The 26,937-nt window shown below is 39.7% G+C and overlaps 1 protein-coding gene across 5 annotated transcripts in view; it reads left to right on the top strand.

Moving 5' to 3' along the window:
- Positions 1-239: 239 nt before the first annotated feature.
- usp24 (ubiquitin specific peptidase 24) overlaps positions 240-26,937 on the top strand; it is a 262,902-nt gene continuing 236,204 nt past the window's right edge. For 4 of the 5 annotated variants that reach the window (XM_063064478.1, XM_063064479.1, XM_063064481.1 and 1 more), the window contains exon 1: positions 240-759. In XM_063064478.1, coding sequence (XP_062920548.1) covers positions 442-759 — 318 coding nt within the window. In that variant the 5' untranslated portion in view covers positions 240-441. The remainder of the gene's footprint in view (positions 760-26,937) is intronic. The other variant, XM_063064482.1, reaches the window with a different exon arrangement.

Here is a 26,937-nt window from a genome sequence, read left to right on the forward strand (position 1 = left end):
CGTAACAATGATCAGATCTGCCGACATTTGTGCTTTGAAACACAAAATTAACTTTAAGATGGAAAACCTTTCATCATTCCTTTACAAAGATGGCGCAGTAATGGTCCTGTAGAAAGATGGCGCTCAGAGCAGCTCCTTTACAAAGATGGTGACCCCAGGCCAGGCGATAGGCAGTATGTCATTTCCGATTAACTGGGAGCGGCTTCGCCTAGTGAAGTAGGAACCGGAAGCTGCTTTTGTCAACATGGCGCCGTGTATTTCGGGTTCTGTATAACTGTTTTAGTTATTCCGAAATAACAACACGTTTAAGCCATTCTTCGTTCGCGCTACACTTAGGTGGGAATCGGACGCCTGGTGAGTCGTCACCCTGAGGCAGAGAACCTGTATTGGTGCAGACTCTATGGAAGAATAGGACTGAAGTGACAGACTGTGTCCGCCGGGATGGACGTGGAGGAAGAGCACATGACGACGCTTCTGTGCATGGGCTTCTCGGAGCCAGCCGCTATCCGCAAGGCGCTCCGTATGGCCAAGAATGATATTAACGAGGCGGTGGCCCTGCTCACTAACGAGAGCCCTGGCCTGGGCTACGAGCCTATGGAGAGCGGCGACCGCCAGGTGGGCGGCAGTGGCGGAGGAGGGGGTGGTGGTGGAGGGACCGGTTCCCGAGGTGGTGGTGGAGGAGGAAACGGAGGTGGAGGAGACTACAGTCGGAGTGGGTTTGATCCGCCACCCGCTTACGATGAGGTGGTAGAGGTGGAGGTAAGATCTGTGTTTATCCCCATTAATGAGACTGCAGCACTTGAACTCGATGGTTTTAAGGCGCCATGGAAACATGTGGTTTCATGTTAGTTCTCATTTTCTCGTTCACCCGTTCGTTCCTGATGAAATGATCGAAACTGTCGGTGGACGACTGAGAGTAAATACTTGTCAGTTTCATTGAAATACTAGTTTCAGACCGCCACACTATCTCATAGGATGATTTTCTCTGCGCTGTGGTGATATGTTGGTTAATTAGCGTAAGTGTGTGTAGTTTAAAAGCCCGCATTTATAGTCAGAAAATGTACTTATAATGCTTCTAATTATTAAAACCTGTAATCAATGTGTTAACTTTTGTATTTTACGTTCACCAATTCTGCTTTCGGTAGGAAACGTACTTTATTAGACCATAAGATATGGGAGCAGAATTAGGCCATTTGGCCCATCGAGTCTACTCTGCCCTACATCATGGCTGGCCCTATATCGTGGCTGGTGCAATTTTCCTCACAGCGTTGATCTTCTGCCTTCTCCCCATATCCCTTCATGCCAGTCAAGGATCTATCCTCCCCTGCCTTGAGTACTGTGTACATAAAGACTTGGCCTCCACAGTTGCCCATGGCAAAAAATTCCACAGATTCACCACTCTCTAGCTAAAGACATTTCTCCTCATTTCAATTCTAAAAGGACGTCCCTCTATTCTGAGGCTGTTTCCTCTGGCTTTAGACTGTCCCACCATAGGAAACATCCTCTCCACATCCACTCTATGGAGGTGATATTCCAGTCTATTATTCTTGTCTTGGATATTCTTGACAGTTATACAACAACACAGTACAGATACAGGCACTTTGGCCCAACGAGTCTATGTCAGCCTTGATGACCACCTAGCTAGTCCCTTTTTCCTGTATTTGTCACATATCCCTCTAAGCTCTGCCCTGCCATATACCTATCCAAGTGCTTCTTAAATAATACTTCGGTAATTGCCTCAACTGCTTGTTCTGGCACTTATTTCATATACCCACCATGCTCTTTGTGAGAAGGTTAACACTCATCACTTTAAAATCTTTCCCTTCTCACCTTAAATTTTTTGTCCCTAATTTTGTACTTCCTCATTCCAGGGAAAAGACTTACCATTCACCTCATAATTTTAAACATTTCTATAACTTTGTCACTCACTCTCCTATTTTCCAAGGAATAAAGACCTGGTATGGCAACCTTTCCCTATAAATCACACCCTCTAGTTCTGGCAACATTGTATATCTTTTCTGCTCTCTTTCCAGTTTAACATCTTTTCCTGTAGCGGGGTGACCAGAACTGTACACATCCTGAAGGGTCTCAGCCTGAAATGTCGGCTGTACTCTTTTCCCACAGATGCTGCCTGGCCTGCTGAGTTTCTCCAGCATTTTCTGTGTGTTGCTTGGATCTCCAGCATTTGCAGATTTTCTCGTTTGTCACAGTAATCTAAGTGGGGCTTCATTAACTACTTAAATGATGCAACATTATGTCCCAACTCCTATGTTCAGTGCCTAGACTGATGAAAGCCAGTATGCTAAGTGTCTTTTTCACCACCCTATCTGTGATCCTGATTTCAATGAACTGCGCACATCTATTCCTAAGTCCTGCTGTTCCATTACACTTCCTAGTGCCCTACCATTCATAGTATGTCATATACTGGTTTGACTTTCCAACATGCATCACCTTACACTTATCTATACTAAAATTCATTTGCCACTCCTTGGCCCCTTTCCTTGACTTAGCTCAATTTCCTAACTGATCAAGATCCCCTGTAATCTGGAATAACTTTTTAAAGTTATCAATAACGCTTCCTAATCTTGTGTCATCTGCAAACTTGCTGATCAAACTTTGTGTATTTGCATACAAATAATTTGTGTAGGTAAGGAATAACAAGGGTCCCAGCACTGACCCCTGCGGTATATCACTCATCACTGGCCTCCATTCTGAGAAGCAAACTTCAACCAGCACCCTCTGGCTCCTTTCTCAGAGCCAGTTTGAATTCACCTAACTAGTTGTCCCTGAATTCCATGAGACCTAACCTTACAGATCAGCCTACCATATAGGGTCTTGGCAAAGGCCTTGCTGAAGTCCAAATAGACCCCATCATCTACTGCCCTGCCCTCAGCTGCAAGTTTGGTTATTTCTTCAAAAATACTGAAAGGTTCATTGAGCATGAATTTTCACACAATACCATGCTGACATGATGTAGTTTATAAAGAAGGCAAGACAGCGGCTATACTTTATTAGGAGTTTGAAGAGATTTGGCTTGTCAACAAATACACTCAAAAACTTCTATAGTTGTACTGTGGAGAGCATTCTGACAGGCTGCATCACTGTCTGGTATCGAGGGGCTACTGCACAGGACTGAAAGAAGCTGCAGAAGGTTGTAAATCTAGTCAGCTCCATCTTGGGTACTAGCCTGCAAAGTACCCAGGACATCTTTAGGGAGCGGTGTCTCAAAGGCAGCGTCCATTATTAAGGACCTCTAGTAGCCAGGGCATGCCCTTTTCTCATTGTTACTATCAGGTAGGAGGTATAGAAGCCTGAAGGCACACACTCAGTGGTTCAGGAACAGCTTCTTCCCCTCTGCCATCGGATTCCTAAATGGACATTGAAGCTTTGGACACTACCTCACTTTTTAAAAAAAAATATAGTATCTCTGTTTTTGCATGTTTTTAAAAATCTATTCAATATACATAATTGATTTACTTATTATGATTTATTATTTTTTTCTCTCTGCTAGATTATGTATTGCATTGAACTGCTGCTAAGTTAACAAATTTCACATCACATGCAGATGATAATAAAACTGATTCTGATTCTGTCTATCCAAATGCTGGTAGATCTTGTCTCTCAGAATTCCTTCCGGTAACCTCCCTACCATGGATGTCAGGCTGACTGGCTTCCATTTTCCTGGCTTGTCCTTGTTACCCTTCTTAAACAACGGAACCCAGTAGCTACTTTCCAGTCTTTGGGAACTTCAGTGGCTAATGATTGACGCAAATACCCCCAGTTTCCTCTCTTGTTTCCCATCAACTCCCACACTCATTGAAACCCTGGGGATTTTTGTAGCCTTAATGTGCTGTAAGGCTGCGAATATCTCCTGACAGGTAATACGAATGTCTTGAGCAACCATGATTTTTTTCCTTCGTAAACATCAGGGAGAAATATCTACTAAAAGTCCTACCATTCAAGATTTAAACATCTCTGTTGAGACCTACTCTTTGTGAATAGAGGCATCAAATGCAGGGGAGTGGGGAGACCTTGTTACACCCAGTTTCTTTTGTTGAATGCTTGCAGATTTTTATTTTCTTGTATGTGACGTTGGCTTATGCTGGTGTGTAACTGCATTGGTGTCACCAGGCTAGCAATGTCTCATGAAATGTTCCCTGTATTTGAGGTGAGATGAGAATGTAGTAACAGGGATACAAATCTACCGGAAGGGTAATAAGTAGTTTTGAACAACACTTCCAGAAGTCTGGAAACTATATGAAAGTCATATTAGTGATGGAGGCTCATGAAGTTGTATGAAGGATAATTAAGCCAGATGTGCTCTAGATCTGGAGTTGCACTCAGACCAGACCTGATGAAAAGAACAGATTTCTTTCATTTAAGGATGTTATGAGGGTTTGCACAAAGTCTGGTGGTTTTATAATCATCAACACGGACTTTTCCATTATTTATTTAATTAACTAAATTGGGATTAGAACTCCCACCTGAGGGTCATTTGTCCCCTTATAAAACCACCATTTTACATTTTACAGCTGCAAACAATTTCTTTGATTTCATGAGTTAAACTAGGGTTTAAAAGTACGAACCAAAGTACAGTATGATTCTAAATTTTACCATAAACATGGACAAACCAATATTACTGTTCATGCAGCATCCCCAACATTGAGGCCGTAGTTGCATGCAGTTGTCTACCACTGGGAAGATTAGGACAATTTCATACCTTGAACCACACTCCTGAGGCAAGCATTCTTTTCTGAGCACTGTCACCAAAGAATTTACAAGGTGAAGAGAGGAAAATATTCATGCATGGGTTAAGGATATGTTCAAAGTCTCCATTGGAAGAACTGGTTTCTTCTTGGGAATCTCTTACCCATGACCCCTCATAGTGGAGAAGGAGAAGTGGATGGTATTGAGAACCATAAGCCCATGCATTAGAAGTACATAGAGGCCCCGTGTCAGCTCAGAAATCACTTGCCCACACAGTTCTGCATCTTGATTAGAGAGCGTAAGGTAGAGGAACCCTTGGGGAAAGTGATCATAGTAAAATAGAATTCACTCTGCAATTTGAGAAGTAGAAGCTAAAGTCAGATGTATCAGTATTACAGTGGAGTAAGGGGAATTAGAGGCATGATGGAGGAACTGGCCACAATTGACTGGAAAAGAATACTTGACAGCGATGCCAGCAGAGCAGTGGTGGCTGGAATTTCTGGAAGCAATTTGGAAGATGCAGGATATATACATCCCAAAGAGGAAGAAGTATTCTAAAGGGAAGATGACACAACTGTGGCTGACAAGAGAAGTCAAAGTCAGCATCAAAGCAGATGAGTATAATAGAGCAAAAACTAGTGGGAAGTTAGTGGATTGGGAAGCTTTTAAAAACTAACAGAAGACAACTAAATATCATTAAGAAAAGAAAAGATGGAATACAGAGGTAAGCTAGCCAATAATATTAAAGAGGATATCAATTTTGTCAACATACATGTAGACCTTGAAGCCAATGTGCGCAAAACTCCAGACATTACACAGAGTTCACCATGCAACCAATCAGCAATGAGAGCCCCCCCACATCACAATTGACTTTCCATAATGACAACCAACCAACTGATTGATAAGTAACTAAAAGCAAAGCATTCAGAGGACACACCACAAGTGAACAGCACTGCTAATAATTTCTCCTTGTCTGGTGATGAAACATTTGCAAATGGATTTCCAAGATCGGAGAACAACTCAACTCAACCCAACCCAACCAGGATACCAAAAGTTTAATGAAATACATAAAGTAGAAATGAGTAGTGAGAGTGGATGTCAGACTGCTGAAAATTGATGCTGGAGAGGTACAAATGGAGGACAAGGAAATGGCAGATGAACTGAATAAGTATTTTGCATCAGACTTCACTGTGGAGGACATGAGCAGTATGCTGGAAGTTTGAGAGTGTCACAGTGCCATTACTAGGGAGAAGATTCTTGGGAAACTGGAAGGTCCGAAGGTAGATAAGTCACCTGGTCCAGTTTGTATACACCCCAGGTTGCTGAAGGAGGTGGTTGAAGAGATTGTGGAAGCATTCCTAATGATCTTTTAAGAATCAGTTTATTCTGGCATGGTTCTGGAGGCTGGAAAATTGCAAATGTCACTCCACTCTAAAAGGAGGGAGAGAAGCAGAGAAAGGAAATTATAGGCCTGGAACATGATAAACTAGGCTGTAGTCAGCATGGTTTCCTCAGAGAAATCTTACCTGACAAATCTGTTGGAATTTCTGAAGAACTAGCAAGCAGGATAGACAAAGGAGAATCAGTGGATTTCTGTACCTGGAATTTCAGAAGACTCTTGATAAGGTGCCACATGATGCTGCTTAACAAGTTTAGAGCCATGCTATTACAGGAAAGATACCAGTATGGATAAAGCAGTGGCTAATTGGCAGGAGGCAAAGGGTGGGAATACAGGGAGCCTTTTCTGGTCAGCTGCTGAAGACTAGTGGTGTTCCACAGGGGTCTGTGTTGGGACCACTTCTTTTCGTAATATGTAAATATCAGTGACAGAATTGATAGCTTTGCTGCAAAGTTTGCAGACAATATGAAAATGAGTGGAGAGGCTTAGATAGATGGGAAGTGGCAGATGAAATACAATGTCGGGTAGTATATGGTCATGCACTTTGGTAGAAGAAATAAAAGAGCAGACTATTTTCTAAATGGAGAGCAAATTCAAAAATCTGAGGTATAAAAGGACTTGCAGGTTGGGTCAGTAGTGAGGTATGCAAATGCAATGTTAGTATTCATTTCAAAACGAATAGAATGTAAAAGCAAGGATGTAATGTTGAGGCTTTATAAAGCACTGCTTAGGCCTCACTTGGAGTACTCTGAGCAATTTTGGGCCCCTCTTGTAAGAAGGGATGTGCTGAAAATGGAGAGGGTTCAGAGGAGGTTCACAGAAATCATTATAGAGTTGAAAGGCTTGTCATATAATGAACATTCGATGGCTCTGGGCCTGTACTCACTGGAATTCAGAAGAATGAGGGGGGATCTCATTGAAACCTTTTGAATGTTGAAAGGACTTGATAGAGTGGATGTGGAGAGGATGTTGGGGAAGTCTTAAGACCAGAGGATACAGACCCAGGATAGAGAGTCTAAAATGCAGAGTAGTGAATCTGTGGAATTCGTTGCTACAGGTGGCTGTGTAGACCAAATTATTGGGTGTATTTGAGGCAGAGATTGATAGATTCTTGATTGGTCAGGGCATGAAGGGATACGGAGAGAAGGCAGGAGATCGGGGCTGAGAGGGAAAATTGGATCAGCCATGATGAAATGGCAGAGCACTTGATGGGGCAAATGGTCTAATTCTGCTCCTAGATATTATGGTCTTATGATCTTCTCTCTCACCCATAGAAGAATCTGCAGTTCACAAGAACTGAAGTTATCTTTGATCTTGAAAGAATGTTTTGGAAGAAGATAAAGGCTATCCATAAAGTGTTAAAATAATAAAGGGAATTAGGATATTGTATCACATTTTACAACCAGAATATTGTTGTAAGTGTAGTGGCTAATCAGTGCAATAAACTCCCACAAACTATGAAAACAAGATAGTTTTAAATAGTATTTGATTGAGAAATGAAGGTTGTTCAGAGCACTGAAAACATCTGGAGCTCTGTCCTTTTAAGTACACTTGAGAGCAGAGCCTTGATAAAAATGATATCTTTGTTGCAGCAGCATTCCCTTAGTCCAGCACTGGAGTGTTAGATTTTATGCTCAATTCTCTGGTTGGGATCTTGAAATCAAAATTTTCTGACTTTGAGGGAGGAGTGCTAGCATTGAGCTCAGGTAAAGTGTTGCTCCTTGAAAATCTGTGGTTAGCTTTTCCTACACAGTAAATGTCTGATCTTCATAATGTTGTACTGTTTCATATTTTTTGTTAATCACATTTGGCTATGTTTTTCACAATTTTACAACACGCCTCATTCAATGAAACATGAGATTCATGTATTTTCTTCATTATAAGTTTTGAAAATAAAGGGCATGATGTTTGGTGAAAGAAACTCAGCAGCCTAAATTTTACTTGATTGGCAGAGTAGTGACATGGAAAAGAGATTCTGTTAATTTGTCACTTGCTACTGAGCAGAGAATTATTCTTGAAACATTTCCTAAAACCCGAGCAGAATCTAAGCAGATACTTTAGAGCAGTGTGTTACTATAACTGTTGTAGAGAGCAACAGAGTTATTATCTGTAGATTTTGAATTAGTTTATGGAACGCAGTATAGGTTGAATACCCCTTATCCAAGCTGCTTGGGGCTGGAAATAATTTGGGTTTTGGAATATGTAATGAGATAGCTTGGATTGCCATCATTTCCGACTCTGAATTTATGTGCTACCCATAAGCAGTCTTTGCCTTACATTTGTTCATCACACATATGCAAATTATTACATACAGTATTATTAATATAATAAAAATATATGTGCTACCAGTAATAGAAGCAGCACAGCAGCATCGGGAGAATACCAAAATCAGCTGTTGAACACCAACAAACAACGGCAGGCTTTCAGTCTCCACCTACAATGCTGTGTTTTGATTAAAGGGTTGCAGTACTCTATATTTGACTTTTTTCTAGGTTTTATGTAAGGTATAAAAACAATCGGTATCGTAGTCCTGTTCTGGTGCTAGATTGTCGTGATCAGCGGATGCTTTAAAAATTTGATGCCATACCTTCTCTTAAATTTCTGCAACCAGCCTGCCGAATATTCACAATTACCTTTAATTTTCAGTTCGTTGGAATAGATTTTAGCTTGTTTCATGATCAGCATACCGTTAAGAGGCATATGTTCACTCCGCTGATGATACACAATTGACATCTTCATTTTTCTTTGCTTCGTGCAAGGTTTTTCTGTTTTTCATTAACTTCTGTTCATTACACATGTGAGGTCACTTCTCAGAACTGTCTGCGGTGCACAGAGATCTGCGCATTGCCTGGGAACCTTCCCAAGAGTCTTCTGAAATTTTCCATTTGTGACGTCATGTCAGCACCAAAAAAAATTATGATTTTGGAATTGCAGCTAAGGGGTACTAAACCTACCTTCCAATTCTTGTGTTTAGACTACTGAAATCTATTTACTTTTGCCTTCTAACACTGAGTAATGTGTAGTTTATTTTACATCACCCAGACTGCTGACTTCCCCAGTGTACCACTCACCTCAGAGTACTGCAGGAATGCCACTGAAACTCCGTAACATCTGTGGGTTTGATTTCTGCCATGTATTCCTGAACTACCTTCTATCAGCAGTTCCTGTTAAATTCGACATTTTATAAACTGAGCAACTTGCATTCTGATCTAAGCCAAAGGACAACAGAAATTCATCAAACTCCAGATGCTGGAATCTGGAGCAAGAAACAATCTGCTGGAGAAGGGCAGCAAGTCAAGCAGCATTTGGGGAGGGGAAGGAATCATCAATCTTTTAGGTTGAAATCCTGTATCAGGGCCTATTATGCCAGCCACCAGTACCTGCCATTAACTTAGACACTTAGTATGAGGTTATTTTTCTCCAGCATCTACTTACGCTTGCAGGATGCTAATTCCAATTCCTCATTCCTCAAAGGTGAGATCTGGAGTTAGAGCAGGGCCTTAAAGTATCACTCTTGTCAATTGGAGGGAGCATTTCCAGCATTGACAGCAGTTCTCTGTCAGCATTGCTTTTAAAAAAAACTTTGAATTGGCCTTGAGCCATAGCTAAGTCACAATGGAATAGATTGTTTCTGGCATTCAGGAATGATCTAAGCATGGTGAAAGTGCACAAAAGATTTTAATTTGATTTCAAATTAAATAAAAGAAAGCAAAACAAAATAATGCTTGACAATTATATTTTGATTGGAACTATTTTGTCCCTTGCATTCAAAAAGGGATTTTCCATCCTGTACCTGGTTCAAGCTGATGCAGGTTATTTGGATGGATCTCTGCATTTGTGCCGGGGAATTGCAACCACATGATTTTGTCTCGAGACTGTTTTGAAATATTTTCTTGAGCAATGTCACCGAGTCATTTACACAGGTGACAGGAGTAACTCTGGATGTTTCTCCACAAAATTTTGGCCTTAATCTCAAGATTTGTCTGAACTTGTTACCAATTTCCACAAATTCCAGTTTTTGGAACTGTTCATTCAGCAGTAGTTCTGTGCTTTTGTCCTGTTTCTACGTACGATCTTAGAATCTGTTTCCTCCTTTTATTCCCCAAGGTCAGCCAGATAATTTTGGTTAGTTAATTTTACTAATTATCATTAATATGCAATTTCCAAAGTTGTTATTCAGTGCAACAGTTTCAGCAATCAGTTTTTTAAAAGGAAGTCTCCATTCCAGGCAAAACCTTGTTATAGGTATGCAGATAAGCACAATGCATATACATTATATGAGAAAGTCTGCAGAGGCTGGAAATCCTACGCAACACACACAAAATGCTGGAGAAACTCAGCAAGTCAATTATATAGAATGAATAAACTGTCCACGTTTTGGGTCGATACCCTTCCTCAGGACTGGAACAGAAGGGGAAAGATAGCAGAATAAAAAGGTGAAGGAGAGGAAGGAGGTTAGCTAGAGGAGGATAGGTGAAACCAGGCAGTTAGGAAGGGTAAAGGGCTGCAGAGGAAGGAATCTGATAGAGGAGAGTGGACCATTGGAGAAAGGGATGGAGGAGGAATCCAGGGCAGATGAGAAGAGGTCAGATGTCAGAGTGGGGCATAGAAGAAGAGAGGGGGGGGGGATTTATTTTTACTGGATGGAGAAATTGATATTCATGCTACAAATTTGAAGGCTACCCAGATGGAATACAAGGTGTTCTTCCTCCACCCTGAGGGTGTCCTCAATTGTGGTACAAGAGGACGGCAAGGATCTACACTTTGCAATGGGAATTAAAATGTTTGGCAGGGATAAGTGCCGGGAGGGAGGATTAAACAGGGGAATCACGAAGATAGTGATCACTGGGGAAAGCAGAGGTGGGGGAGGAGGTAAAGATATGTTTAGTGGTAGGATCCCTTTTGAGATGGTGGAAGTTGTGGAGAGTTATGTGTTACATGCAGAGGCTCATTGGGTGGTAGGTAAGGACAAACTCTATCACTGTCAAGGCAGCAGGTTGATGGGTTGAGTGCAGATGTATGGGAATGGAGGAGATGCTGGTGAGGGCTGCATCAATGGTGGAGAAAGGGAAGCCCCATTCTTTGAAAAAGGTCATCTCTGATGTCCTGGAAAGGAAAGTTGCATCCTGGGAACGATGTGGCAAAGATGAAGGAACTGTCCTGCTGAAGGGTTTTGGCCTGAAACATGGACTGTACCCTTTTCCATAGATGCTGCCTGGCTTGCTGAGTTCCTCCAGCAATTTTGTGTACGTTGATTGGATATCCAGCACCTCCAGACTTTCTCTTGTTTGTGAGAAAAGGTCATCTCATTTTTACAGGAGACAGGATGGGAAGAGGTATAGTCTAGTCATGAGAATCCGTAGATTTATAAAAAATGTCAATTGACAGTTTGCCTCCAGAGATGGAGACAAATCAAGAAAGGGGAGGGAGATGTCTGAACTTAGTTGATCATGACAAGTTTAGTACTATAATAGCTGTATAACAGGCTCTTCAGCTCACTAAATCTATGCTGACAATCAAGCACCCAATTAGACAAAACCCATTTTACTCTCCTCTCGTTCCATCAACTGTCCCCAGATTCAACAATAATGGACTATTTACGGTGGCTAACTAATCTATCAATCCGTGCATCTTTGGGGTGTGAGAGGAAACAGAGCACTCAGGTGAGAATTGTGGAGAAAATGCTAATGAGACAGCATCGGAGTTCAGGATTACTGGAGATGTGAGGCAGCATCTCTACCAGTTGAGCCACTGTCTTTATAACATTATAGTTCATTCTTCAAGAATGCATTGCTTGTGGCTGAGAAACATGGAGCTACTATTGAACTGACAGTGCTATTAAGCATTTATAGGGAAGGCATATTGTAGGTTTTAGATGCTTTTTACTTCATGACAAACTGTATGGTTGAGGGAGTAGGAACTCCTTTGGAAGAAATACTACAGCTGATGTCTGTTCAGTTTTGAAATATTACTTTATCAATGAAATATACTATTAATGGAAGGCTTCACAGCTTTTTACATAACGTTCTGAAAAATGGAAAATAAAAACTGCTTTGTAGATTTAATGAGTAATTGCAGAACAAGTGATGTTGCAGTGTACATACTGGTTTTAAAGAAATATCTCAATATGTTTTTAAAATGGTTTCACAAATAACAAAGAATGTTCCACATATGGTTTCTATTCTGTGCAAAATTTAGCATAAACATTTTCATTATACACAGTGATACAGTATCTGTACCATCTAGTGTTTTTTAAAAAAGACATTCATTTCTCACTACTTCCCATAATCCTGAAATAATTAGAAGCCAACTGAAGAAGAGGGTTCAATAAAGGTATTCACTGTGGCTGATATTAATATCTGATCAACTGTGCTTAAATATTTTAAAGCAAAACAAGAACTAAACATGGGGACTCGATGGTTTTTGCTTTACTTCAGAGTTTAGACCATAAAGACCAGAAAACATAGGAGCAGAATTAGGCCATTTGGCCCATTGAGTCTGCTCCACCATTCAATCATAGCTGATCCTTTTCTTTTATCTCCTCCTCAACCCCAGTTCCTGGCCTCTCCCCATAACCTTTGCCATGTCCAATCAAGAACCTGTCAATCTCTGCCTTAAATACATCCAACAACCTGGCCTACACAGCTGCATGTGGCAACAGATTCCACAAATTCACCCCCCTTTGGCTAAAGAAATTTCTCCACATCTGCTTTGAAAGGGCACTGCTCTACCCTGAGGCTGTGCCCTCTTGTCCTAGACACTCCCACCATGGGAAACATTCTTTTCATATTTACTCTGTCTAGGCCTTTCAGCATTCAAAAGCTTTCAATGAGATCCCCCCTCATCCTTCTGAAATCCAGCAAGTACAGACCCAGAGCCATCAAATTTTCCTCATATGATAACCCTTTCATTCCTGGAATCATCTTGTGAAACTCCTCTGGACCCTCTCCAATGTCAGCACATCTTTTCTAAGATGAGGGGCCCAAAACTGGTGAACCTTGGTGATTAAAATAGGAGCTGACTTTATGACTGATTCTTTTAAAAATAATTGTATATGTATCTGAAACTAATTGCCACTGACTTTGCTATTTTAGAAGTCAAGAGGGAATGATCTCCATGCTGTTGCTGAGACTAGTATGAGGGCACTTCCAGTGTCTGGATATACTCAACCCGAGCCTGATAGGACCTGACCCTTGGTCAGGCTCAGCTAGGTTGGATGTATCTTCCGTAAAAAGACTTTGGGTTCCTCCAACCATTGGGCAATTGTCTTGAACTAAATGGGGTGTTCAAGACAGCAGTGGGTGGTTATCTTGAACACTCCATTTCATTCAAGGCAACCACCCAGTTTCACTGCATGTGAAGAGCACACTCAAGTTCTTATACACACTTCATGGTAAGATATTTGCCAGGATGAGAGCCATAACTGCTGCACTTGGGTCAAGCTTGGGCTGAGACCCAATTTTATATCCAATTAAAGCTCCATTCCATAATACTACAACAAAACTGGGCCTTGTACCTTGAAACCTATTGGGTTTATCCAACCCCATCTGAATGAGCTAAGTTGACACACTTAAAGGGATTTAAAATGATCAAATTTAAATAAAAAGCAAGACATTTATTACAGGGTTGCTAGGTGAATTGAGTTGCACCATATATTAATATCCATGTGTACCTTGGGCTTAACAAAGCAATTAGAGGGTATTCTATCCAGAATCCTGTAATATTGTGGAAGAAGGAAATCTGAGATCTAAAATTTATTAGAATAAGTTTATTATACAAGCTCCACAAATATATGTGCAAAAGGTTGGCGAACTGAAATTTACTTAAGGCATTTCATTACTGCTGGAGCACCAAGGACCAGTGTTTAGAGCAGGGATTCCCAACCTAGGGTCCAGACACCCCTTTCTTAATACTATTGGTCCATGCATAAAATGGTTGGGAACCCCTGGTTTAGGCACACAAAAATAATACCTGATCTGTCCCTGGCTAATTTGATTTCAACCTCAGCCTAATGATCGTATATGAGATTGAATGTGTATGTAGTTGAGCTCAGGTCATGTAGACATGCTCTTTAGTAAAAATGCTGTACACATTCAGCAGGTCAGCCTACAACTGTGGAAAGGGGAATAGATAACGATTCTAATTAAAGACAGTTGATCAGTACCAGGAGAAAAGAAAACAAATTAGTTTCAGTAGCAGAGAAGCATTAGTTTTGGTTGGGGAAGGCATAGATAAGATGCAGGGTATATACAGTTGTAAGAAAAAGTTTGTGAACCCTTAGCAATGACCTGGTTTTTTGCATTAATTACTCATAAAATGTGGTCTGATCTTCATCTAAGTCACAATAGTAGACAAACATAATCTGCCTAAACTAACACAAACAATTATACTGTTCAAAGTTGCTGGTGAATGCAGCAGGCCAGGCAGCATCTCTGGGAAGAGGAACAGTGACGTTTCAGGCCGAGACCCTTCGTCCTAATGAAGGGTCTCAGCCTGAAACGTCGACTGTACCTCTTCCTAGAGATGCTACCTGGCCTGCTGCGTTCACCAGCAACTTTGATGTATGTTGCTTGAATTTCCAGCATCTGCAGAATTCCTCATGTTTGCAATTGTACTTTTCATGTCTTTATTGAACATATTGTTTAATCATTCACAGATTAGGCTGGAAAAAGTATGTAAGGCCTTGTATTTAATAACTGGTGGAACCTCCTTTAGCAGCAGTGACCTCCAGCAAACATTTTCTGTAGCTGCTGATCAGACTTGCACAGCGGTGAGGAGGAAACTTAGACCATTCCTTGATACAAAACTGTTTCAGTTTATCAGTATTTCTTGGATTCCTTGCATGACCAGCTCTCTTCAGGTCGTGCCACAACATCTCAATTGGGGTTAAAGTCTGGACTCTGATTTGGCCATTCCAAAACACAAATTTTCTTCTTTTTAAACTACTGTTGTTGATTTACTCTTATGTTTCAGATCATTGGCTTGTTGCATCATTCAACTTCTATTAAGCTTCAGGTGACGGACCGCTCTCCTGACATTCTCCTGTAAAGTTTCTTGATAGAATTTTGAATGCATTGTTCCCTCAACAATTGTAAGCTGTCCAGCAAAGCAGCCCCAAACCATCATGTGCCTTCCACCAAGCTTTACAGTTGGGATGAGGTGTTGGTGTGCCTTTTTCCTCCAAACATACCAAGGTGCATTTCTGCCAGAAAGTTCAACTTTTGTTTCATCTGTCCACAGAATATTGTCCCAGAGGTGTTGTGGAACATCCAGGTGGTCGTTTGCAAACTTGAGACATGCAACAATGTTTTTTTGGAGAGCAATAGTGCCCTTTCACGAATGCCATTCTTGTTCAGTGTTTTTCTTGTAGTGGACACATGAACAGAGACTTTAGCAAGTTCTAGAGATTTCTGCAGGTCTTTTGCTGTTTCCCTTGGGTTGTTTTTCACTTCGTTCAGCATTGCACATTGTGCTCTTGGTGTGATCTTGGCAGGATGCCCACTCCTAGGGAGAGTGGCAACAGTACTGAATTTTCTCCACTTGTAGACAACTGAGGACTAATGAACACTCGGGTCTTTAGAAATGCTTTTGCAGCCTTTTCCAGCTTCGTGCATCTCTACAATTCTTCCTCTGAGGTCCTCTGAAAGTTACTTTAATTGAGGCACGGTGCACATAAACTGATCTCTCTTGAGAAGAGCAGGTTCTGTCAGTAACCGGACTTTGTGTGTGTTGTTTATAGGGCACGGCACCTCCACAACCCACACCTCCAATCTCATCTCATTGATTGGAACATGTGACTCCAAATAGCTTTTGTGGAAGGCATTACCCCAGAGGTTCACATACTTTTTGAACCTGGATTGTGATTGTTTGAATGGTGTACTCAGTCTTGACAAGCAGTACAATTGTTTATTAGTTTAAGCAGATTGTGTTTGTCTATTATTGTTACTTAGATGAAGACCAGACCACTTTTCACGAGTAATTAATGCAGAAAACCAGGTAATTGTTGCAAATGGTTCACAAACTTTTTCTGGTAACTGTATCTGATAGAGTAAAGCTGGATGCTGCTTGATTTATGGAATGTTTTGAGTAGTTTCTTTTTCTATTTCAGCTTTCCAACATCTAATTTAAAAAAAATTCAATAGGACAAATAGTTGTCGGTGTAATCTGTACTTTTCCTGCTATTTGTGGGCAATCAGTAGTATCACCTTCTACTCAACTGCACATTAGTGCAGTTATTATTAAGATTGGCCTAAGGACTTAAAATTGTTTTGACACCTGACCCAAACCCATTTCATCTGGTTCGGGTAGCTAGGCTCTTCAGCTGTTAAAAATGATCATGCAATGCATGTCACCCGATCAAAACACTGGGAATGCATCCAGCCAGCTTTGGCAACCCAGTGTTTCAATGAAGATGTTTTATCGAAGCTCCCTGAAATTAATGGGGATTTTTACAACCTGAATTGAGTGCTACAAACTGGGAATGTGGTGTTTTTAAACCAAATCATTTCTAAAATAGTTTTAAGTACAGTGCATTCCAGTTGATTGCAACACATCAGGACAGTACATTTTGGCCCAATTAGCAGCTGCCCCAATTAGCTGAAATACTTAAAAGGTACAGGTATTAAAAAAAGACACTATCTTTTAACTGAGTAACACAATATGTACTTGAATAAAATGCAGAACAAAGTAAAACTCTATTAAAAGTACTACAGTACTATAAAGCTGCATATTAACTCCTAATAGTTATCCATGGAGGAATTTATTCTACGCTACCATGTTCTTTTGATCGACTGTAAATGAACAAAATTAGTGCAAATAATGGACTGCCTTCATACAGTGCTTTCGATAATTGCATTCTCCAAATTTTCATTGTAATATTTAAAGTGATTGTTGATACCTTCAAATTCCTTGTAGTTCCTAACTTGAAGTAGTGAAATAATTTCATTTTCACTCCAGCCATTTCTGGCATCTCCAACCCTAAATGCTTGAAACCGCAGTGAGCAAAACAGTTGAACATTATCTTGCTCTTGCAACATACATCAAAGTTGCTGGTGAATGCAGCAGGCCAGGCAGCATCTCTAGGAAGAGTTACTGTCGTTAGTCCTGACGAAGAGTCTCGGTCTGAAACGTCGACTGTACCTCTTCCTAGAGATGCTGCCTGGCCTGCTGCGTTCACCAGCAACTTTGATGTGTGTTGCTTGAATTTTCAGCATCTGCAGAATTCCTCGTGTTTATGTTTTTAAATTCACTACTGCGAAGCCCCTTCCGTGATGCCTACACTGAAGAAGTTTAAATCTTCTCTTCGACGGGAGTTCAGTGAAATCTCTCACTGCTCCCTATCTGTAATTTCTTCGGCTCTTCAACTTTTCGACCACATTTTGACTCAGACTCGCAATCACAGCCATATATCCTTTCTTGGAACGTGCCTCCGTCGCCAACTTACTCCAGTTGGATTTAGGACTTAATTTTCGAGCCTCTCAATTTGGACCTTCTGAGGATCCCAGGTACTCACATTTTATCGACTCTGCCTCTCGTCGCTTCTCCTGTCAAGCTCTGAAGGCAACCCTCTCTGCCATGAGGAGGTATTTGGTGTCCCTATCCCAGACCCTTCCACACCTTCGGGACACTTTCTTTGTAGCGTTAGTCCTGACGAAGGGTCTCGGCCGGAAACGTCGACTGTACCACTTCCTAGAGATGCTGCCTGGCCTGCTGCGTTCACCAGCAACTTTGATGCGTGTTGCTTGAATTTTTGGCATCTGCAGAATTCCTCGTGTTTACGTTTTTAAATTATCTTGCTGTTGTTTACTTACCAACTATCAGTGACAAAAATCTCTGCTTTTTGAATATAAATGCATGCAACTGACACTAATTAAAAACTGTTTGCTCTAAGAATGCTATAGTATCTAACGGCCGCACAGGTGCACACAGCTGACGCTAGTTAGATACTGTTTGGCAACAGTCTCCTATTCCAATTAAGCAGCATAGTGTCCCAAATAAATGAAGGGAATCCAACTATTTTCTCAATTGGTTTTTGTTCTTTAAGAGTTGTCCCAAACAAGCAGCTGCCTTGATTAACCAATGGCCCAATTAACCAGAATCCACTGTGTTTTCTATTGTAACCGCTCAGCAGAGACTTACAAAATTTGAAAACCATTAAGACTTGCACAACCATATTCAAATTCAACCTAATTTTGTCTTTGCTTACTAAATATATTTTCTTGCATTTATTTCAGCTCACTTGATATTGCAAAATGTATTTGCGTGTGCATTAATGGATTCCTGGAATTCTTAAATGGCAGAAATGTAGGACTTGCATCTCAACTGGCTTGCTACAGGGTTAACATTGTATTCAAACTACATGCTACCTCATTTTATCCAACCCTATCAATGTATGCTTTCATCATACTTGTCTAGGTTCCCCTAAATCCAACAGTGCCATTAGTTTTAATAGCTCAATATGATTGTTTTACATATCCTCATGAGTTTTTGTCATGAAATTCCTTTTACATTTAATGGAATTGTCACATGTTCATGGTCTTTAGTTTTGGTATTCATAAGAGGAAACATATTTTTCATGTCTGAGCAATAAAATTTCAACATATTGGGCTTCTGCATAATTTGGCAGTCCAGTCAGTGCAGACTTTACAATGATACTCTTAATTTTGCCATTTATTTGGCAATAGTTATTTTACTTTGGTATATTAAAACCATATTTATGAACTCACTGCAATGGCTATTTCATTTAAAAGGCACAGTATTTGCATTATTAGTAAAATGATTTTATTGTAATTTCTTGCCAATAATGTATTGATGAAATCTCTCGTGTTCTGTTCAAGGAAAACTAACATTAGAGCTGTTTTATTGGCATAGAGGAGTCCAAGCTAAATTGGAGAATAGATTCTCAGATTGTTTAATGATTTTGCTTCATGATGCTGTTGCGGGGAGCAAACTACAATGTAATTTATTTTAAATTTCCATTTGCATGTCTTTGTCTATAGTGAAGAAGTTGTATTATCTTTCATAGACAGTCATTTACAACCACATGGCCTTGGTTTTATTCATTCATTTTAAGCATATAGTTTAGCAGTTAAACACTTTTCAAAAGGTTCTGAATTACTTGATACAAATGTGAACAAATTACACGGCTTGATATAGATGAAAGCAATCTCAAGAGAATGTTTAATTCATATTATCAATTGCACAACAAATATAGGAATGATAATATAAAATTGGAATGAGTCTTTTCTGGAATTTTGCCAGTAAAAGACACCCTAAACTCTTGGTACTGTTGTGATGATATTATTTGACAGCAACTTGTGTAGTCAACATCTATTTTTATCTTTCCAGTAAGTACTCATTGGGTGGATGGAAAATATGTATTCTACCTTTCAGTAGCAGGAAGTTGGAGAATGAACACAAAAAAAAAGCTCAAACTTGTATTTATTTAAATTGGTGTATGAAGTCAGTGTTGGAGAAATTCAGACTTTTCCTGGCTTGCTGAATTAATTATGTGCAAGATATTCAATGGAACACCACTTTCTTCCACTTTCAGTCGATAGTCGAAAAGATTAAAGTTTTTTTTGAATGTTGGAGGAAGCTGACTTGTTCCATTTTCATGGATCTTGCAGCTGTTGCCTTCATGCAGAAGATAACAAGCAAGCTTCACTTCTAATTTTCTCTCGGCTGAATTTTATTGCCTGCTCCACAGGAAAGATTGATGAGTCAATGTCTTGAACTGCTGCACTAAGTATTTGAGGATGCTCCAACAGTAGTATTACAAAGTTCAAAGTAACTTTATTATCAAAGTAGGTATACTGTGTATCACCATATACTACTGGAGATTCATTTTCTTGCGGGCATTCACAGCATAACAAAGACGTTAAATAGAATCAAAACTACGCATAAAAACTAACAACCAATGTGCAAAAGGCAAACTGTAAGTACAAAGAAAACAACTAATAAATAAATTATATTGAGAATATGAGTTGAAGAGTCCTTGGAAGTGAGTCCATAGCTTATGGAATCAGTTCATTGGTAAGATGAGTGAGCTCCCAAGATTTTGATCTATAACAATGAAAGAGCACTAAATGGCTCAGCTAGGAGAATGTGTGATTTGGAGGGTCTTAGAAGTGATTGCATTCTCATGTATCAGCTGCTTTTTTAAATTTAGACTATAAGATATAGTAGCTGAATTAGGCCATTTTGCCCATCGAGTCTATTCCACCATTTCATCATGGTTGATTCTGTTCTCTTTCAACCCCAGTCTTCTGCCTTCTCCCTGTGTCCTTTTGTGCTCTGCCCACTCAAGAATCTATCAACCTTTGCCTTAAATATACCTAATGATTTGACCTCCATAGCTACCTGAGGCAACAAATTCCATAGCTTCACCACTCTCTGGCTAAAGAAATTCCTCCTCATCTCCTAAATGGACATCCCTCTATTCTGAGGCTGTGTGCTCCAGTCTTAGACTCCCCCACCATAGGATACATCCTCTTCACATCCACTCTGTCAATGCCTTTTAACATGCGATAAATTTCAATGAGATTCTCCCTCATTCTTCTGAATTCCAGTAATACAGGGTCAGAGCTATCAAACACTCCTCGTGATAAGCCTTTCTAACCCAAAATCATCTTTGTGAACTTCCTTTGTATCTTCTTCAATGTCAACGCATCTTTTCTTAGATAAGGAGCCTCAAACTGCTCACAATACTCCAAGCGAGGCCTCACCCGTGCCTTGTAAAGCCTCAACATTACAACCTTGCTTTTATATTCTAGTCTTCTTGAAATGTATGCTAACATTGTATTTGCCTTCCTCACACTGACTCAAACTGCAAATTAACCTTTAGGAAATCTTGCACAAGGACTCCTAAGTCCCTTTGCACCTCAGTTTTTTGAAATTTCACTCCACTTAGAAAATAGTCTATGCTGTTATCTAGAGTCATAGAAAGGTACAGCACAGAATCCGGCCCTTGGGTCCATCTATTCCATGGGGAAACCATTTAAACTTCGTATTCCCGTTGACCTGCACAGAGACCAGTGCCCTCCATACCCTACCATCCATGTACCTATCCAAACCTCACAAACATTGAAATTGAGCTCGCATGCAACACTTGTCCTGGCAGCTTATTCCACATTTTCATGACCCTTTGAGTGAAGAAGATCCCCCTCATGTTCCCCTTAAACTTTTTTTCACCTTTCATCTTTTACCTATGACCTCCAGTTGTAGTCCAATCCAACCTCAGTAGAAAAAGCCTGCTTGCATTTACTCTATCTATATCCCTCATAATTTTGTATATCTCTATCAATTCTTCTCTGTCTTAATGTTCTAAGGAATAAAGTCCTAACCTATTCTATCTTCCCTTATAACTCAGGTCCTCTAGACCTGGAAACATCCTTGTAAATTTTCTATGTTCTTTCAATTTATTTGCATCTTTCCTGTAGGTGGTTGACCAAAGCTGCACACAATACCATATTAGGCCTCACCAATGTCTTATACAACTTCAACATAACATCCTATCTCCTGTATTCACCACTTTTGATTTATGAAGGCCAATGTGCCAAAGGCTTTCTTTATGACCCTATCTCCCTGTGATACCACTTTCAACAAATTATACACCTGTATCCCCAGATCCTTTTGTTCTACCACACTCCTCAGTGCCCTACCATTCACTGTGTAAGACCTACCCTGTTTGGTCCTACTGAAGTGCAACACCTCGCACTTGTCTGCATTAAATTCCATCTGCCACTTTACAGCCCATTTTCCCAGCTGACCCAGATCCCTCTGCAAGCCACAGGCAGTGAGAAAGGCTATCACCATACCCCCAATCTTGCTGTCATCTGGAAATTTGTTGATCTAGTTAACCACATTTTTCATTCAGATTGTTGATATTAATAACTAACAATAAAGGACACAACACCAATTCTTGTGGCACTCCACTAATCAGTCAGAGAAGCAGCTATCTATTACCACTCTGTGGCTTCTCACACAAAGCCAATGTTTAATCCAGTTTACTACCTCCTCTTCAATGCCAAGTGACTGAATCTTCTTGATCAACTTCCCATATGGGGTCTTGTCAAATGCCTTGCTAAAGTTCATGTAGACAACATCTGCTTGAAAATTTCTTCTCTCAAAATAAATGACTGTATTCCCGTCACTACATTCCATCTGCCACTTCTTTGCCCATTTGTCCAATCTGTCTTAATCCTTCTGTAGCCCCTCTGCTTCTTCCAAACTACTCCACCAATTTTCATATCATCTTCAAACTTGGATCATCCAAATCATTGATGTATAAGGTGAAAAGAATTGGTCCCAACACAGAACCCTGTGGAACACTACTGGTCATGGGCAGCCAACCAGAAAAGGTTACCTTTATTCCCACTCTTTGCCTCCTGCCAATCAGCCAATGTTCTGTCTTTGCTAGTATTTTTCTTGTAACAGCATGGGCTCTTAACTTGTTAAGGAGCTTCAAGTGTGGCAACTTGTCAAAGGCCTTCTGAAAATCCAGGTACACAAGATCTACTGATTCTCTTCTGCCTATCCTCCTCGTTATTTCTTCAAAGAATTCCAACAGATTTGTGAAACAAGATTTTTCCTTAAGGAAACCATACTGACTTTGGCCCATTTTATCATGTGCTTCCAGGCACCCCGAAATCTCATTCTTAGTAATTGACACAACATCTTCCCAACCACTGAGATTAGGCTAACTGGCCTATAATTTGCTTTCTTCTGCCTCTCTCCCTTCTTGAAGAGTAGAGTGACATTTGCAAATCTCCAGTCCCCCGGAACCATTCCAGAGTTTAGTGATTCTTGGAAGATCATTACTCATGTCACCACAATCTCTTCATCCACCTCTTTCAGAACCCTGGGGTGCAGATTATCTGATCCAGGCGACTTAACTACCTTCAGACCTTTCAGTCTGATATCTACTCTTGCCTCTCTTTTACACTTTATATATCTGAAGAAACTCTGTATCCTCTTTAATATTATTGGCTAGCTTACCTTCCTATTCTGTTTTTTGCTTCTTTATGACTTTTTTTTAGTTGCCTTTTGAAATCTTCCCTATCCTCTAACTTCCCACTAATTTTTGCTCTATTATATGCCCTGTCTTTGGCTCTTATGTTGGCTTTGACATCTTGTTAGCCATGGTTCTGTCATCTTGCCTTTAGAATCCTACTTTGGGATGTACCTATCATGTGCCATCTGAATTGCTCTCAGAAATTCCAGCCGTTGTTGCTCTGCTGTCATTCCCTGCTAGTGGTGCCATCCAATCAATTTTGGCCAGCTCCTTTCTCATGCCTCTGTAATTTGCTATACTGCACTGTAATAGTAATACATCTGATTAACCTCTCCTTTTCAAAATGCAGGATGAATTCTAGCATATTGTGATCATTGGTACCTAAATGTTCCTTTACCTTAAGCTCTCTAATCAATTCAGTTTTATAGCACAGTACTCAATCCAGAATAATTTATTCCCTAGTGGGCTCAACCCAATATAATAAAATATTATATTATAATATTATTAGGTGCTGGCAACCAGAAGGGTGAGAGGTAGTGCTGAAGTGGCCTGGTAATTTGCTGCAAAGCATCGTTCAGTTAATATGTACTGCAGCCATAATGCACACAAAATGCTGGAGGAACTTTGCAGGTCAAGAGGTATTTTCGTCATGAGGGGTCTCGGCCTGAAATGTCAGCTATACTCTTTTCTATAGATGCTGCCTGGCCTGCTGAGTCCCTCTAGCATTTTGTGTGCGTTGCTTGGATTTCCAGCATCTGCAGATTTGCTCTTGTTTGCAGGCATAATGCACCAGCTTTGGAGGGATTTGTTGTTGGTGAGAGCAAACTTATAAAGAGACTAGGTTTTTTTTTTAGGCAGAGATGTTACAAGCTGGCATGTTAACACTAACTGTCCTCTCTATCAAATACAGTTTGGTGAACTGATGAATAGTTAATACTGTGGTTCATTTGAGGAAGTTAGCACAGATGGTTGATTTTTGCATCTTTCAATTGGAATGTGTTGTCACCCCTGCAATTAAGTGAAACTACTTACTAGGAACCTTTCTTAATAAAATAATGATCCTAATTGGTTCCAATTAACCACAGCAAGCTAGTTGCTTTATGAATTGATATACTTGTTCCAACAATGAAATCTATAAGTTTATTTTCTAAATTTGTAATTCATTGTCTGAAATCTCTTGAGCTGGAAAAGCCACCAAACTTCATTGATGTTACACTGATCACCCTTTGTCAAGTAGCACTGAGATTTTCCAAGGATTTTAATAGTAAATGCCACAATATATTTGATGAGAAATAAGTGTTAACCAGCTTCTCAAAGCTAATCATGTCTGCAAAATGTGCTATTATTTTTCAATTTTAATGCAAATCATTCTATAATAAAAGTTCATTGATACAAATTAGTCTGGTCTCAGTGAAGTGATACTTTGGAAAAAATATGTTAAAAATAAAAGGTATTAAGCTTTAGATGCTTTTACTTCCTTCTTCTAAAAGCTTTGGGCATGTATTGCATCCAAAGAGTATGTGGATAAAAGATGGTGATAAACAGTTATAGTGGTTTTGTTTTTGCAGAAGTGGCATAAAAGATTGTGGAAATAAAATATAAAGAAAAGGGCATTTCACTTGTTCTGAATTTTTTTCTCTTGCTTTTCAAACTAGCTTTATGCTATTATGTCCAACATTGTTGCATTGCCTGGTTGAAGAAATCCTTCACTCATCTTAAATGTATTTTTTTCATAAAATAGAATGCTACGTTGCAAAAAAAACATTGTGTCAAGATTAGGTCTTTCTCCACTTAAAGCATCAACTTTAATCCAATCCTTTCATTTGTTCTCCAACATTTCTTTCTGAAACACTGTCTCAATCACTTCAGAAGCAATAAGTGCCAGATACCTCAATATCTCATGTACGGATTGTCACTAAGATGTAAAAATCAAGCGAAATTAAGAAAAAGACTGCAGATGTTGGATATCTAAAATAGAAAATGCAGGAAACAGGTCAGACAACATTTGTGCAAAGAGACTGAATGAACAAAGAGACTTTGATATGAAACAAACTTAGTTTATCTGTCTGACCTACTGAGCTTTTGCAGCTTTCTCTGCATTAAAAATCAAGGTTTTGGTTTATCTTATTTTCCTGGCCCCACGTAAGTGCTGCTAACTTTTTATGATATCACTACATATCAGAATTTCTCTGTTCCTCCGTGTCATTTAAAATCTGCTGTTTTACTACATTCACTTGTCCGTTTTCCTTATAGTTTTACAAAAGATTGTATCTTCCATCTCTCCTCCTATTCTTTTAAGCCATTCACAACCACCTGTTCTCGTTTATGATTGCTATCATTCACTTTGTTAAAACTATGAATTGTTAGAGATTAGAGTAGAATAAGCAACTAAACCTGTGTACTTGGTGAAACACACTGCATGCACATTTCTAGTCTTCAATCTTTGCTGGTGTTATATTCTATCATTCCACATTTATACATTCCTTTTAGTTTGTTATCATTCTATGTAATTTTGTAAGGTTGCTTTCCTGAAATAGTTAATGAAATCATCCCCTGTTGTAAATACTAGAGGATAAACTGCTCTAAGTGCGCCGTTAGACAGTCAGTACAGTGGATTCTAGCCTAGGACATTTCTGCTTATTGTTTCAATTTACATCCTTTTAGAACATAGAATATACAACAATGCAGCACAGACACAAGTTGTTTGGCTCAGTGCTGTGCTACACTAATTACATTAGAATGCCAGCTACACTAATCCCTTCTGACTGCACATGTGCATACTCTTCCATTTCCTACACATCCACGTGCCTGTCTAAGAGCCTCTTGAAAGCCTCTATCATATCTGCCAAAGCCTTCATCCCCATGCAGTGCATTCTACTCTCTCACCTTAAATGCAATAACTTTGTTATTAGACATTTCAACCCTGGCAAAAGATGCTGTCTACTCTATCAATCTTATAAACCTTATCAGGTCTCCCTTCAGCCTCCTCTGCTCCAGAGAAAGCAACCCAAGTCTGTCAACCTCTCCTTGTATCATGTCTTCTAATCCAGGAAACATCATGGTAAATCTCTTCTGCACCTTTTCCAAAGCCTCTATATCAGGGGTGGCCAACCTTTTACATTCCATGCGTCAGTCTTTTCACACACGAGTTCAGATGCGCCATACAACTCTTGTACCCCCATTCAATTCTTGTAAAAATATGTTAATTAGACATACTTAGCATTTTTACATGATATGTTGATTTAATATAAAAGCAAGATAAACATTACTTACCTTAATGAGACTTTTAAAAAATGTTTTGTCATTTTTTGATTTCTTCCTTTTTCTTAATCACATATTCTTTTCCTAACTCAGACCCAAGCACTAGCTTCAGTTTTCATTCTATTTCAGTCTGATGTTGTGTTTTATAGTGTCTATTAAGATCACGTATTCTATTATGTGAGAAAGTGTTTTCACAAACAATGCACAATGGTTTTCCTGACGGACCCGCTATAAATAAGAACTCATTTTCCCACTGTTCATTGAATTCACGCTTACTATCACTTTCTGATTTTCTTTTGCTCATTTTCTTTTGCACTGTGTGTTATGTTACTTCTGTTTAAACATACCATGGGTTAACAGTAAAAAATCAAATTCTGGAAGGATTAGAGAACTTTTATTTACAGTAATGAACAAACATGTCTTAACCCAGCCACGTGTTGGAACATTCTGGCAATCCTGCGCATGCTCAGTGCTCTGTCCAGTCATGTACTGGCACATCATTGCACGTGATATCACCACATCTTCCTTTCTTTAGAAAGAAAAACAATTAACAATG

Source organism: Mobula hypostoma, chromosome 12 (assembly GCF_963921235.1).
Source record: "Mobula hypostoma chromosome 12, sMobHyp1.1, whole genome shotgun sequence".
Lineage (NCBI taxonomy): Eukaryota > Metazoa > Chordata > Chondrichthyes > Myliobatiformes > Myliobatidae > Mobula > Mobula hypostoma.